This window comes from Panulirus ornatus, chromosome 37 (assembly GCF_036320965.1).
Source record: "Panulirus ornatus isolate Po-2019 chromosome 37, ASM3632096v1, whole genome shotgun sequence".
Taxonomy (NCBI): Eukaryota; Metazoa; Arthropoda; class Malacostraca; order Decapoda; family Palinuridae; genus Panulirus; species Panulirus ornatus.
In genome coordinates, this window is record NC_092260.1 from 8264127 (window position 1) to 8278683 (window position 14557).

The 14557-nt window shown below is 47.2% G+C and overlaps 1 protein-coding gene across 1 annotated transcript in view; it reads left to right on the forward strand.

The window, feature by feature from the left end:
* The first annotated feature begins 8805 nt into the window (after positions 1 to 8805).
* Positions 8806 to 14557, forward strand: part of Ir8a (Ionotropic receptor 8a) — a 97057-nt gene continuing 91305 nt past the window's right edge. Inside the window, exons 1-2 of the mRNA XM_071683769.1 lie at positions 8806 to 9032; positions 11062 to 11205. Coding sequence (XP_071539870.1) covers positions 8948 to 9032; positions 11062 to 11205 — 229 coding nt within the window. The 5' untranslated portion in view covers positions 8806 to 8947. The remainder of the gene's footprint in view (positions 9033 to 11061; positions 11206 to 14557) is intronic.

Genomic DNA, 14557 nt, shown 5'->3' on the forward strand with positions numbered 1-14557 from the left:
TATGCATTCGATCACCTCAGCTCACTACAACCCTCATTTCAACAAACAGCTCATCATGCCCCTCGTCTCTGCACACCCCTGAGCTCACCACACGCTTCAGCTTACCACATAGTGAAGTTCATCACACCCTTTAGCTCAACACACGTCTCAACTCACCACATACTGTGGCTCATCATACCCCTGAGCTCACCACATACTGTGGTTCACCACACCCCTTAGGTCACTCCACCTCTTTGCTAATCACACGCCTCACTGCAGCACACCATTCAGGTCACCACAAATCTCACCTGATGTCTTTACTCCTATGTATGATTGCACACACACACACACACACACACACACACACACACACACACACACACACACACACACACACACACATTCTATCCTCGATGGAGTAAGACGTGCGTCAGGGGCACACTTGGGCCCCCTTACTGGTTAACATGTTGATACTCTCTCTCTCTCTCTCTCTCTCTCTCTCTCTCTCTCTCTCTCTCTCTCTCTCTCTCTCTCTCTCTCTGAGCTTGATACTTGGATCACGCCTGACTGGGGCCTACCATCTCCACACAAGAGTGTCTACCTCCAGTGACTCAGACTGTGAGAACACATAAGTTAGATACTGTGAGTCTCTCCCTCGAGCCAGACCCGTGTCCGAGCTGCGGTGGCGTCAGTGTAAACAACATGACATGGACATTCCTCGGTGCTCCGACCGTTGGAGTTGTGACCCAGCTGACCATAGCGACCGTTGGAGTTGTGACCCCAGCTGACCATAGTGACCGTTGGAGTTGTGACCCAGCTGACCATAGTGACCGTTGGAGTTGTGACCCAGCTGACCATAGTGACCGTTAGAGTTGTGACCCAGCTGACCATAGTGACCGTTGGAGTTGTGACCCAGCTGACCATAGTGACCGTTGAGTTGTGACCCAGCTGACCATAGTGACCGTTGGAGTTGTGACCCAGCTGACCATAGTGACCGTTAGAGTTGTGACCCCAGATGACCACAGTGACCGTTGGAGTTGTGACCCAGCTGACCATAGTGACCGTTGGAGTTGTGACCCAGCTGACCATAGTGACCGTTGGAGTTGTGACCCAGATGACCATAGTGACCGTTGGAGTTGTGACCCAGCTGACCATAGCGACCGTTGGAGTTGTGACCCAGCTGACCATAGCGACCGTTGGAGTTGTGACCCAGCTGACCATAGCGACCGTTGGAGTTGTGACCCAGCTGACCATAGCGACCGTTGGAGTTGTGACCCAGCTGACCATAGCGACCGTTGGAGTTGTGACCCAGCTGACCATAGCGACCGTTGGAGTTGTGACCCAGCTGACCATAGTGACCGTTGGAGTTGTGACCCAGCTGACCATAGTGACCGTTGGAGTTGTGACCCAGCTGACCATAGTGACCGTTGGAGTTGTGACCCAGCTGACCATAGCGACCGTTGGAGTTGTGACCCAGCTGACCATAGCGACCGTTGGAGTTGTGACCCAGCTGACCATAGCGACCGTTGGAGTTGTGACCCAGCTGACCATAGCGACCGTTGGAGTTGTGACCCAGCTGACCATAGCGACCGTTAGAGTTGTGACCCAGCTGACCATAGCGACCGTTGGAGTTGTGACCCAGCTGACCATAGTGACCGTTGGAGTTGTGACCCAGCTGACCATAGCGACCATTGGAGTTGTGACCCAGCTGACCATAGCGACCGTTAGAGTTGTGACCCAGCTGACCATAGTGACCGTTAGAGTTGTGACCCAGCTGACCATAGTGACCGTTGGAGTTGTGACCCAGCTGACCATAGCGACCGTTGGAGTTGTGACCCAGCTGACCATAGCGACCGTTGGAGTTGTGACCCAGCTGACCATAGCGACCGTTGGAGTTGTGACCCAGCTGACCATAGTGACCGTTAGAGTTGTGACCCCAGATGACCACAGTGGCCGTTAGAGTTGTGACCCAGCTGACCATAGCGACCTTTGGAGTTGTGACCCAGCTGACCATAGCGACCGTTGGAATTGTGACCCCAGATGACCACAGTGACCGTGGGAGTTGTGACCCAGATGACCATAGCGACCGTTGGAGTTGTGACCCAGCTGACCATAGCGACCGTTGGAGTTGTGACCCAGCTGACCATAGCGACCCTTAGAGTTGTGACCCAGCTGACCATAGCGACCGTTAGAGTTGTGACCCAGCTGACCATAGCGACCGTTAGAGTTGTGACCCAGCTGACCATAGTGACCGTTAGAGTTGTGACCCCAGATGACCATAGTGACCGTTAGAGTTGTGACCCAGCTGACCATAGTGACCGTTAGAGTTGTGACCCCAGATGACCATAGTGACCGTTAGAGTTGTGACCCAGCTGACCATAGCGACCGTTGGAGTTGTGACCCCAGATGACCACAGTGACCGTTAGAGTTGTGACCCCAGATGACCACAGTGCCCGTTAGAGTTGTGACCCAGCACTGGCGGCCAACTAACCTCCACTGACCGACGTCCGTCACCACAGTCACTTGTACCAATCATCGTAAGCACAAATTTTTTTTTTTTTCTTCCAAGCTGGAGGCTTCAGTCACGGACAAAGTCCACATCATGGCCAGGCCTTCACTGAAATACGGAGAGAATCATGAAAGAGAAAAAGGAGAGACGAGGGAAAATATTCACGAATTTTGGAGGAAGTGAAAAGTCTGTCTTTTGAAAAGTGCCAGGTCATAGTTACTGGGAAAGACGAGAGGGTAGAGAAATGTTCTATACACACTACTGTGTCATAAGCAATCCATGAACAACTGTACAACTAAACAAGCAAATAGGTTAGTTGTCCCATAGTTATGAGTATGTCAACAACTATATCATTATTACGCACTCCACGTGAAAACATTCATCACTTAATGTTCACCATTAGATACACAATATATGTCAACACAGTATCACTGCAGCACAACACTTACGTTACTTTACATCTCTTAATGCTTACCATTAAATACGTAGTGTATGTCAACACAATGCCACTGCAATTCGACCATTGTGTAACTTCGCACCACGTAATGTTTAACTAATGACCATTAAATGTATAATGTGTAAACAATAAAATTTGCTCTGCAAAACTTCCTGTATTGTGTAGACCTTCCTTACTCATGTGCTTCTCCAAAATGTGGAGGCATCGAGCACCATCTTGATCTTACGCTCTCATGTAATGAATGAACTAGTTCGTACTATAAGCCCCCAATTATGTCATTCCTCAACCGTATAATTTCAGCCAATCGGCTGCTTGATCTCAATAAACCGTTATTTATTCATTTTTTATTTCACGTATATACACATACATAAGAGACTAGGCAATGACAAAGAAAAAGATGGACAAGTTGACAGTGAGTTTTTCGAGGCATTAATTAGACATGCCTACCAGAGAACACTGGTAAAAAAAAGGGATTTAGATTCCCAGAGAGGCTTAATCAAGGGAAGGGCTCTATCTGTAAACTAAAGCACGTAAACAGAAGACAACAGAGCAACAGTGGCTTTCTGTTGAGTTCGGTCTCGAGACTCTGGTCATCCTTGATTCACGTCAATCTCTTATTCAGACACGAATGATTCGTGAATATGGCGGCGGGGTAATAGAACTTCATCAAAGCTGAGATTCACTAGAAACAAAGAATATCTGATATTCATCATCACATATGTATTTGTATTCACATGTATGATGATCCTGGGCACTCGCTGTTCCGTCGTACTGTTCTCTTTTGTTTTATAATACATTTTGAGTATCAGTGACCTGTATCGATTAAATCTGGCAGGAGGAGAATCTCACTAGAAATTATACTCAAACGTCCTCGAGAAATGTTTCCTTCCACCAGCCCATCGTTCGTGCTGTCCACTGTGTGCGGACGCCTTCCCCTGACTGTAACATTGTCAATCCACGTCATAGCGTAAGGACGTACAGTGGTGGCCCACCTCCCCAGCAGGGCCTAACCGTCCAGCACCAACACCTTCCTGATCGGCCGCAGAAGTGTGACGGGACCAGTCTCGAGCGTTCTCTCCAGGTTCCCAGCCAACATGCTTACACAATCCTCCAGCACCAAACGTTACGATGGTTCCTCACATTCCTTTGAACTGTCGTTCCCTGATACTTCCTGCCTGAGGTAAGTCAATGAGGTGACGGCAGAAGTATAACGCCCCGCTGTGAACAACACGAGTCTTGATACTGTGTACGTGGGAGGACATGGGAAGGACAGGCAACAGGAGACCTGATGGTGGAGGACATGGGTAGGACAGGTAACAGGAGACCTGATGATGGAGGACATGGGGACAGGTAACAGGAGACCTGATGGTGGAGGACATGAGGACAGGTAACAGGAAACCTGATGGTGGAGGACATGGGAAGGACAGGCAACAGGAGACCTGATGATGGAGGACATGGGAAGGACAGGTAACAGGAGACCTGATGGTGGAGGACATGGGAAGGACAGGCAACTGGAGACCTGATGATGGAGGACATGGGAATGACAGGTAACAGGAGACCTGATGGTGGAGAACATGGGAAGGACAGGTAACGGGAGACCTGATGATGGAGGACATGGGAAGGACAGGTAACAGGAGACCTGATATTGGAGGACATGGGAATGACAGGTAATAGGAGACCTGATGATGGAGGACGTGGGAAGGATAGGTAACGGGAGACCTGATGATGGAGGACATGGGAAGGACAAGTAACGGGAGACCTGATGGTCCATAATGTTTTCTGCTGACTTGACCTAAATTGTAAGAGAAACAGGATGATAAAGCAGAGGGCACCTCCCCACCCACCTCATCCTCTGCCTCAACTGCTGTTAAGAAAAAAAGATATAGCTGGAGCAAAGTACCACATGATCCGGGTAAAGCATTTTGCCATGGAAATTTCAAATCCAAATGTGAGCAGCAAAGGTTTCCGCGACAGCGAGTCTATTCGAGTTAAGCATGCTGCAGTTTGTGAGGGGCTTGGTGGTGCATGATGTCGGGGTCGCCACGCTCAGCGGCCCCACTATGTAGACCACAACCCCACCCACTGAACAGTTATTCCATTATATCCACGAAAATACATCCGGTAATCTTCCGATAATGGAGTAAGAAAAAGGAGTTTGTGTAGTTACATAGATTATGGATACTGAATCGTATTTTATCTTCATAAACGTAATATTTGTATGGTCTCCTGGACCTTGGTACATTAACAGCCGTGTCTGACCACTCGACAACCCAATCTGTCACGAGTTATGAGATAAGGAATTACTGATCTATCATCTGACTATATTTCTTTAACCTCAGCATTGACCTTGCCCAAAGGTATTTCTCCCAGGTTCCCCTCTACACTAAGGGTATCCAACACACAACAATGACGTACAGCTTTTCACAATAAACGACATCATGAGTGTCTACACACAACGCAGCGGACGTTGCCGTGAAGCCATGGGTGTAAAAGGTTCTCAGTTCCCGGCTGAACCTTGAGTTCCCATTGAGTGGGGGGAGGCATGGCCTGGGAGGTGGCATGTGTGGCCTGGGAGGAGGCAGGTGTAGCCTGGAAGGGGACAGTATAGCCTGGGAGGAGGCAGGTATGGCTTGGAAGGGTACGGTATGGCATGGGAGGAGACAGGTGTGGCCTGGGAGGGAACAGTATGGACTGGGAGAAGGCAGGTGCGGCCTGGGAGGGGACAGTATGGCCTGGGAGGAGATAGGTATGGCCAAGATAACACAACACCATCGAGCCGTGCCCCTGGTGGAGGAAGGTCTCTCCAGCACAGGTAATCGACAAAGCTCATCACAAATTAATAGTAACGCGTCCTTTGCTGCAGACAGTGGTGGCTCTCCTACCAGCAGGTGGGTGGAAGATGACACACAGCTCACCTCAGAAGAACTTCTTCGGCGAGCTGGAATCCAGGAAGGATACTTTGCCTCGATCCACCTACAGATCGTATAAAATAATACTGATACGTGAAGGGCTGTAATGGTTTCCTGTCCGTCGCTGTGCTAAGTGGAGGAGCTGGACGAACAATTCATCGTCTCACAGCACTGTGCTGAGACGCCAGCGGGCCGCCACCCCTTGCTGCACAGGTCGGTCATTCCAGACTCGCCTCACACGCTATGTGGAACTCATGAATTTCACATACATACAACGAACATACTTGTGTCGGCAGCGGCGAAATACCAGGAGTTGCTACACTACAGGAGGGGAGGACGCTATGGGGGTGGCTCCTGTGGAGGATAACGAGGAAGAAACAAGACCACGAGTGAAGAGTGTGGAGGTGTCATGGCCTGAGGACTGAGGGTGGAGATTGTAGGGATTGCATCTTTTATTGTGATCAAGTCATTCCTTACTCTTCGCTCTTCCATAGCGGAAATATTTATGACCCCGAGCTTCTTACTGTAACACAGCTCGCTTTTTCTGGTGCCATCTTTGTTGGCCTCCTTTAGACCTTGTCTATCAGTTCTATGTTTGTCTTTAAGCTTGGCCACCAAGTTTGAGAAGCAGATTCTACTTTTGGTCTAGTATAGGATGGGAACAGGTCTGAGATGATTTCCGTAACTGTGAACTTAAATGTACTTGCATTATTTGCGGATAGACAATTTGTCTCCTTTACAATTCATATTGGACGAGACTCTGAGTCCCGACAGGTTAGGCTGCCCATCACAACACCTGAATAAAGCCAGATGCACCACTTCCACTCCTGCCCATCACAACAACTAACCAAGGCCAGATGTCCCCTCCACTCCTGTCCACCACAACACCTGACCAAGGCCAGATGTCCCCTCCACTCCTGCCCTTCACAACACCTGACCAAGGCCAGAGGTCCCCTCCATTTCTGCCCTTCACAACAACTGACCAAGGCCAGATGTCCTCTCCACTCTTGTCCATCACAACACCTGACCAAGGCCAGATGTCCCCTCCCTCCTGCACATCACAACATCTGACCAAGGTCAGATGTCCCCTCCACTCCTGCCGATCACAACACCTGACCAAAGCCAGATTTCCTCCCCCCCCCCCCCCACTCCTGTCCATCACAACACCACTGGATCTCATCAGACATGGGTGTGAGGACGCGGTGACGAGGTGGATTATCAGGTACATCAGAACCGGGCTGACCCCGTGCTGGTGTACAGCCTGGCAGGTACGTCGAGGCTGGGCTGACCCCGTGCTGGTGTACAGCCTGGCAGGTACATAAGGGCTGGGCTGACTCCGTGCTGGTGCACAACCTGGCAGGTACACCAGGGTCAGGTGACCCCGTGCTGGTGTACAACCTGGCAGGTACACCACGGCCGGGCTGACCCCGTGCTGGTGTACAGTTTGGGAGGTACACAACGGTCGGGATGACCCCGTGCTGGTGTACAGCCTAGCAGGTACACCAAAGCCGGGCTGAACCCGTACTGGTGTACAGCCTGGTAGGTACACCAGGGCCGGGCTGGAGGGACTCCCGCCCCTCGTCAACACCTGTGCTCCTCTGCATCAATCGATACCACGTCGCCAGCCATTAATACTGAGCGACGATATACTCGCTAGTTCCCAGAATTTATACGTTATTCTTATGTTATCCCAAAGTCTCTTACCTCATAAACAATGTGTGAATGTCACCCTCACCTCTGGAACTTGCCGTAAGAATAATAGACATCCAACTTCACCCAGAATCCAGCAGAAGTTGGGGAGAGGCCCCTCTCCGGGTGTCAAATGGTCACCTTTGTTAGCCTTTAGATTAATGTTGGCGAGGAGTATAGTGCGTGATGCTGGTGGGGCAGGTGTAAGCGGGCGTGCCGCCCTGCAATGTGTGCCAGTGAGAGGTTAGTGTATGGCCGGGTTAAGTCGGCTCTACCAGCAGGAGACGGACACTTCAGAGGCCCATGTCACTAAGTGGTGCCCTGACGAAGCCAGTCTCCACCTCGTCCTACCTTAGCTCATTCTCTCATTGTAAAAATATGGTAGCTGCCTCATACATGGCTGAAAGCAGAGTTCAGAAACAGTTGAATACTTATAAGCGACTGAAGACGTTTTATAAGAATCAGTTACTTTTAAGCTGATTTGTAGACTGGAATCTATTCAGTTTCATCTTTCTTATACGCTGACGTAGATTCCTTTTTACTATCTTAGATTCACACTAATCGTCGGCTCATATGGCAGTGCATGGCATGACTGGCCATGTGAAGCCTAGGTATAGCTTGAGAAAGTTTTAGAGATTATAACCAAAGTTTGTCTCAAAAGTCTGAATTCAAACAAAACACACAGTTCATACATAGCTCAATAAATGTTTAAACTGCATGACTGGAACTTAAGACCCAAACTCACGAGTCCCTCGGATGTATAAACACTTGTTAAGCAAAAGATAGACAGTGAATCCCACCTTGCATCCGGACTTTTGAGACAGCCATTACGTAAAGAAGTCCCATTCACTACCGGTAGAGTAACCACAGAGGAGCAAATTGAAGGACTTGAATGTGAGTGAGGGGTTTAGTTGGCTGTTTGTTTGGCCTTTAAGTCTATCAACTTCCAGGGGCATTAAACGCGTCAACGTCAAGCTACAACATCCACCAACTGAGAGATCCTCAACACTTTCAGGTGTTAAGGATAAACGTGAGACCACATACACTCTCACTAGGCATGTGGCCCTTCAAGGAAAAATTGCTGATGCCATATACGCTTTAAAAATGCTGAGGGATAACTTTCTGCCACTACCACTATATTGTTGTCAGGCCAGGGTTATCATAAGTGGAAGTATTGGAAAAACTGGCTCAAAATATATGTTTATCAGTGAACTGAATAACCATCATGTGTGCTTTCATCAGTTTCAGGAGCAACACCAAGTGACAGGAAGCAGAGTGTGGAAATGTGGAGTTGTCTGGTGGCGGCGGAGGTGGACGAGTACTCGGGCAGTGAGCTGGAGGAGTGATGACGAGGCTTCAGTGAGCGGCCGACCGTCCGCGGCAGCAGCTGTCCAGCCCAGCATTATGGAAGGGACAACCATGTTGGCGCCTCTCTGTTGCCTCTGCCTCCTCCTCCTCCTCCCGGCAGCAGTCGCCCAACTCACTATAGGCAAGTGTCTGCTAATCCCGTCCAGTGTCAGAACACCTACACCTTGGTACCTGCTAAGCGGAAGACGAAACAGATTATCCCAATCTGAATTTCTGTGGCTGTCTTCATCAGGTCCTTTCCAACTAAGAACATATACCAAGTGTTCCTGCAAGACTTATATAGCATAAACTATGCTATAACATGTTGTGTGATGCTGCAATTTCGATTTCACTGTTTCAAAGATTTCCATATCTTGTGGCCTTTAGTGCATGGAAGGCATTCTCTCCCAGCGGGCAAGCTTCCCTAGCTTATGCCGGGCGCCAGTTCCCCACTTCTACACCAGTTGGCAGAAGCTATGGTCGGGTTAACACATCCCTGATGTAATGCACATCACGGTCAGTCCCACGAGTTAATGGGGAGGCTGTAGATGGCCGGCGTCACTTATCCTCTTCAGTATACAGCAGCTGAGGAGTCACCATCAAGTTGTGTTCGTCATGTTACACAACGGGTGACTTCGTGATCTTTCAATCGTTAAGCAACGGAGGCATTTTATAAATCCCGGAAACCAAATTGTTGGAAGAATAGTATTGGTTATTGTGAAGCGTCACCCACCTGGCAGTCTATAATGGATGGACAGATGGAACTTCTCCAGTATCACAGGGTATTTCCGAGTGCATGGATGTGACGTGATCTGTGAGGTGTGACTCCTGTGTACGACCAGTGTCAGTGACTGGAGTCATCGCCACGGCTGGTGTGTCACAGCAGCAAGCATATCTCTGGCGAGACCGTCGTGGTCTCCAGTCATCACCTAACCGGTAGCTGGCGAGACTTGCAACGCTCACGCACATGAAGTTTCATCTGGATCTCATCTCTCCTCTAGCAGCATCAGCTTTTGCCAAGGTTTACAAAGGAAAAAAATATCTGAAGTTAAGTTTGGCTCTAAACTTGATTAGCGCGTCTCCAAATAACCATATTACTTAGAGACACCAGGGACAAAGGCTTGGCTGAAGACCAATACGTTCATAGTATGACATTAACAACGTGCATGTTTATAGCCTTAAGGATAATATGTACACAGAAGTGATTCAATTGTGATGCTTTGCTTGGAGTAATTAGCCACAAGAAGCACCATTTCCATTCGTGAAATTCATCGTATTAAATCAAGAGGGCAATAAACAGCCCTATGGCTTTATGCTTCTGTTAAGGACTAGTATAAGGCCAAGGATAGCCGTACGACTAGGCTCACTAATGTTAAGGAGTGTACAGAGCCCGGTACAGTGTTGTACATTAAGCTCGCTAATGTTACAGGAGTGTACAGAGCCCGGTACAGTGTTGTACATTAAGCTCACTAATGTTACAAGACTGTACAGAGCCCGGTACAGCGTTACAGTCCCGAGAGATCACCTCGGGTAAAAAAAGGAAAAAAAAAAAAAAGCAGCCGAACTGTCATTTTGGGATGTAACTGAACTCTTGCTTGACGAATGTTGGAACACTCTACTCTGTATCGACAACTCAGACTGAAGGTTTGCCAACACTTAGTAACCGTGTCGTGCGAGGCGGTCATGAGGGCGCCGCCCGGTACGGTAAGTGTTCTCTGAGTAATTTTCTGTAGCTGATTCATGGAACCTCTCTTGGGTTGTGGGTAACAGAGCTGACCCAGCAATTAGCACAGGGGCTGTGAAGCGACGTCATGGAATACGGTTATAATTCTGAACTAATACAGCTGTTAATACAAGCCCATGAGGTGTGGCTCACTGCCCCTGTGGGAGCAAAGGACCGAGTGACCATGAATAATATCCCAGACCTTTCTCGTGGAATCAACGTATTGGCAGGGATTGTACCTGGAAAATATTTCAATCCCAAATTCAGCAACGGTGATTGCGACAGAGGATGATCTGAGCGAGGATCATGGTGATGAGTGAGGTGTGGTTCCATGATGAGTGTGAGGGGTGAAGAGGGACAAATAATGGCTCTGTAAGCCAACGGGAATTGTGTGGCGGGGAATATCCACGAGGCACAGGAGCTGAGCGAGTTTGTTCCTACCCCACAGTGAGCGCCCTGGACGAGTCGCTACAGGAGGGCGTGGCTTGGCTCGAGGAGGCCGTGTCGCGGGCGCAGAGGGCAACCAACGTCACCCTGAGGCAGGAGGTCGTGAAGGTGTCTATCGACAACGAGGAGGATGGCAAGCAGCAGTGTAAGGCTCCTGACGCAGATGTTTCCTGACCCATCACTATCTGCTGCCCTTACCACCCTCCTACCGTCATCATCATCTCCATCTGCTACCACTGCCACTGTGACGATGTCACTATCCTGTCATACCACTCTCCCATCACCATCTCCTGTCTCTACTGCAATGACGCAAGTACCACCCTATCATACCACCTTCCCACCACCATCTGCTGCCACTACCACAGTGACGATGTCACCATCCTATCATACCACCCTCCCACCACCATCAGCATCGGGTGCGTTCGAGTCTGGCATCAAGCGTATCATAAACTTATGTGGACAAGAAGGGGAACTGTTTAGAAATTTTATTAACAATATTGTTATCCAATTTGTCTAGACCTTCACTAATATTAATGTTAAAATTCTTTGTGTATTCAGTAATAGAAGATTCAGTGATAATTCTCGTGGTGCAGGAGTAGATGATGTTCTTTGTGTTTGGCCAACAAATGAAAATTTACAAACATATCTTCCATTACTTAACAATTTATTAGAACCTTCCATCAACTATGCTGTAGAAATTGAAAATAGTGGTATGTTACCATTTTAAACTGCATGATCCATAAGAATGGAAACAAGTTTCACTTTAGCATACAAAGAAAACTTACCAATATATGCTCATATATCCATTATTACTCAGCTCAGCATGACAGAAATAAATTATCAACATTCTAGTCTATATTCTTTAGGGTTTTACGTATTTGCAGTCCAGAGTTTATGGATGATGAGTTTGAAAAGATATATTCTGTCGGATCCAAGTTAAAGTTTCCTAGATGTTTCATTGATAAATCCCTTAAGCTGGCAAAGAAAGAATTTAATAGGGTTGAACCCAAACCTAATCTTGACACCAAGAATCTCTTAGTTTTCCCTTTTATAAATAATTTTCTTTTACTTCCCATGTTGCTTAAATCCTTTAGTGTAAAAGTTGCCTTCAGCAACAATAATACTATAAAGAATATCTTAATCAGGAACTCACAAGAAAGTTCTGCAGGATGCAACTATAGAGCACCATGTAGAAACTGTGATAAGTTTTATGTTAGGCAGACTGGTAAGGATCTTTCTGTTAGACTTAAGCAACATAAATATAGTTGAAGAACAGGACAAGAATCAAATGCCTTGTTTAATCATGTTAAGAATTATGATCATTGTACTGACTAGAGTAATGCCATCTCAAGTTATTAACTCTACCTCATGTACCACGAGAAATATTGAATCTTTTGTTATCAAATACACAAAGAATTGTAATATTAATATTAGTGAAGGTCTACACAAATTGGATAGCTTTATCGTTGATAGAATTTGTAAACACTTCGCTTTCTTGTCCACATACCAAGTATAGGATACGCTTGATGCCATACTCGAACGAGCCCGATTTCCATTCTGTTAGTCACGTTTACCAAATGGCGTCCTAGCTACGTCCACACACGCACATATACATACCTATACATTTCAACGTATACATATATATACATACACAGACATATACATATGTACATAATTCACACTTGCTGCCTTTATTCAACCCCATCGCCACCCCGTCACCCATGAAATGACACCCCCTATCCCCCGCACGCGCGCGAGGTAGCGCTAGGAAGACAACAAAGGCCACATTCGTTCACACACATACTCTAGCTGTCATGTATAATGCACCGAAACCACAGCTCCCTTTCCATAACCAGGACCCACAAAACTTTTCATGGTTTACCCCAGACGCTTCACATACCCTGATTCAATCCAGGGCATATATATATATATATATATATATATATATATATATATATATATATATATATATATATATATATATATATATATATGTATGTGTTATATTATCCCTGGGGATAGGGGAGAAAGAATGCTTCCCACGTATTCCCTGCGTGTCGTAGAAGGCGACTAAAAGGGAAGGGAGCGGGGGGCTGGAAATCCTCCCCTCTCGTTTTTTTTTTTTTTTTTTTCCAACAAGAAGGAACAGAGAAGGGGGCCAGGTGAGGATATTCCCTCTAAGGCCCAGTCCTCTGTTCTTAACGCTACCTCGCTAACGCGGGAAATGGCGAATAGTATGAAAAAAATATATTATATATATATATATATATATATATATATATATATATATATATATATTTTTTTTTTTTTTTTATACTTTGTCGCTGTCTCCCGCGTTTGCGAGGTAGCGCAAGGAAACAGACGAAAGAAATGGCCCAACCCCCCCCCCCCCATACACATGTATATACATACGTCCACACACGCAAATATACATACCTACACAGCTTTCCATGGTTTACCCCAGACGCTTCACATGCCCTGACTCAATCCATTGACAGCACGTCGACCCCGGTATACCACATCGATCCAATTCACTCTATTCCTTGCCCGCCTTTCACCCTCCTCCATGTTCAGGACCCGACCACTCAAAATCTTTTTCACTCCATCTTTCCACCTCCAATTTGGTCTCCCACTTCTCCTCGTTCCCTCCACCTCCGACACGTATATCCTCTTGGTCAATCTTTCCTCACTCATTCTCTCCATGTGACCAAACCATTTCAAAACACCCTCTTCTACTCTCTCAACCACGCTCTCCTTATTTCCACACATCTCTCTTACCCTTACATTACTTACTCGATCAAACCACCTCACACCACATATTGTCCTCAAACATCTCATTTCCAGCACATCAACCCTCCTGCGCACAACTCTATCCATAGCCCACGCCTCGCAACCATACAACATTGTTGGATCCACTATTCCTTCAAACATACCCATTTTTGCTTTCCGAGATAATGTTCTCGACTTTCACACATCCTTCAAGGCTCCCAGGACTTTCGCCCCCTCCCCCACCCTATGATTCACTTCCGCTTCCATGGTTCCATCCGCTGCCAGATCCACTCCCAGATATCTAAAACACTTTACTTCCTCCAGTGTTTCTCCATTCAAACTTACCTCCCAATTGACTTGACCCTCAACCCTACTGTACCTAATAACCTTGCTCTTATTCACATTTACTCTTAACTTTCTTCTTTCACACACTTTACCAAACTCAGTCACCAACTTCTGCAGTTTCTCACATGAATCAGCCACCAGCGCTGTATCATCAGTGAACAACAACTGACTCACTTCCCAAGCTCTCTCATCCACAACAGACTGCATACTTGCCCCTCTTTCCAAAATTCTTGCATTCACCTCCCTAACAACCCCATCCATAAACAAATTAAACAACCATGGAGACATCACACACCCCTGCCGCAAACCTACATTCATTGAGAACCAATCACTTTCCTCTCTTCCTACACATACACATGCCTTACCTCCTCGATAAAAACTTT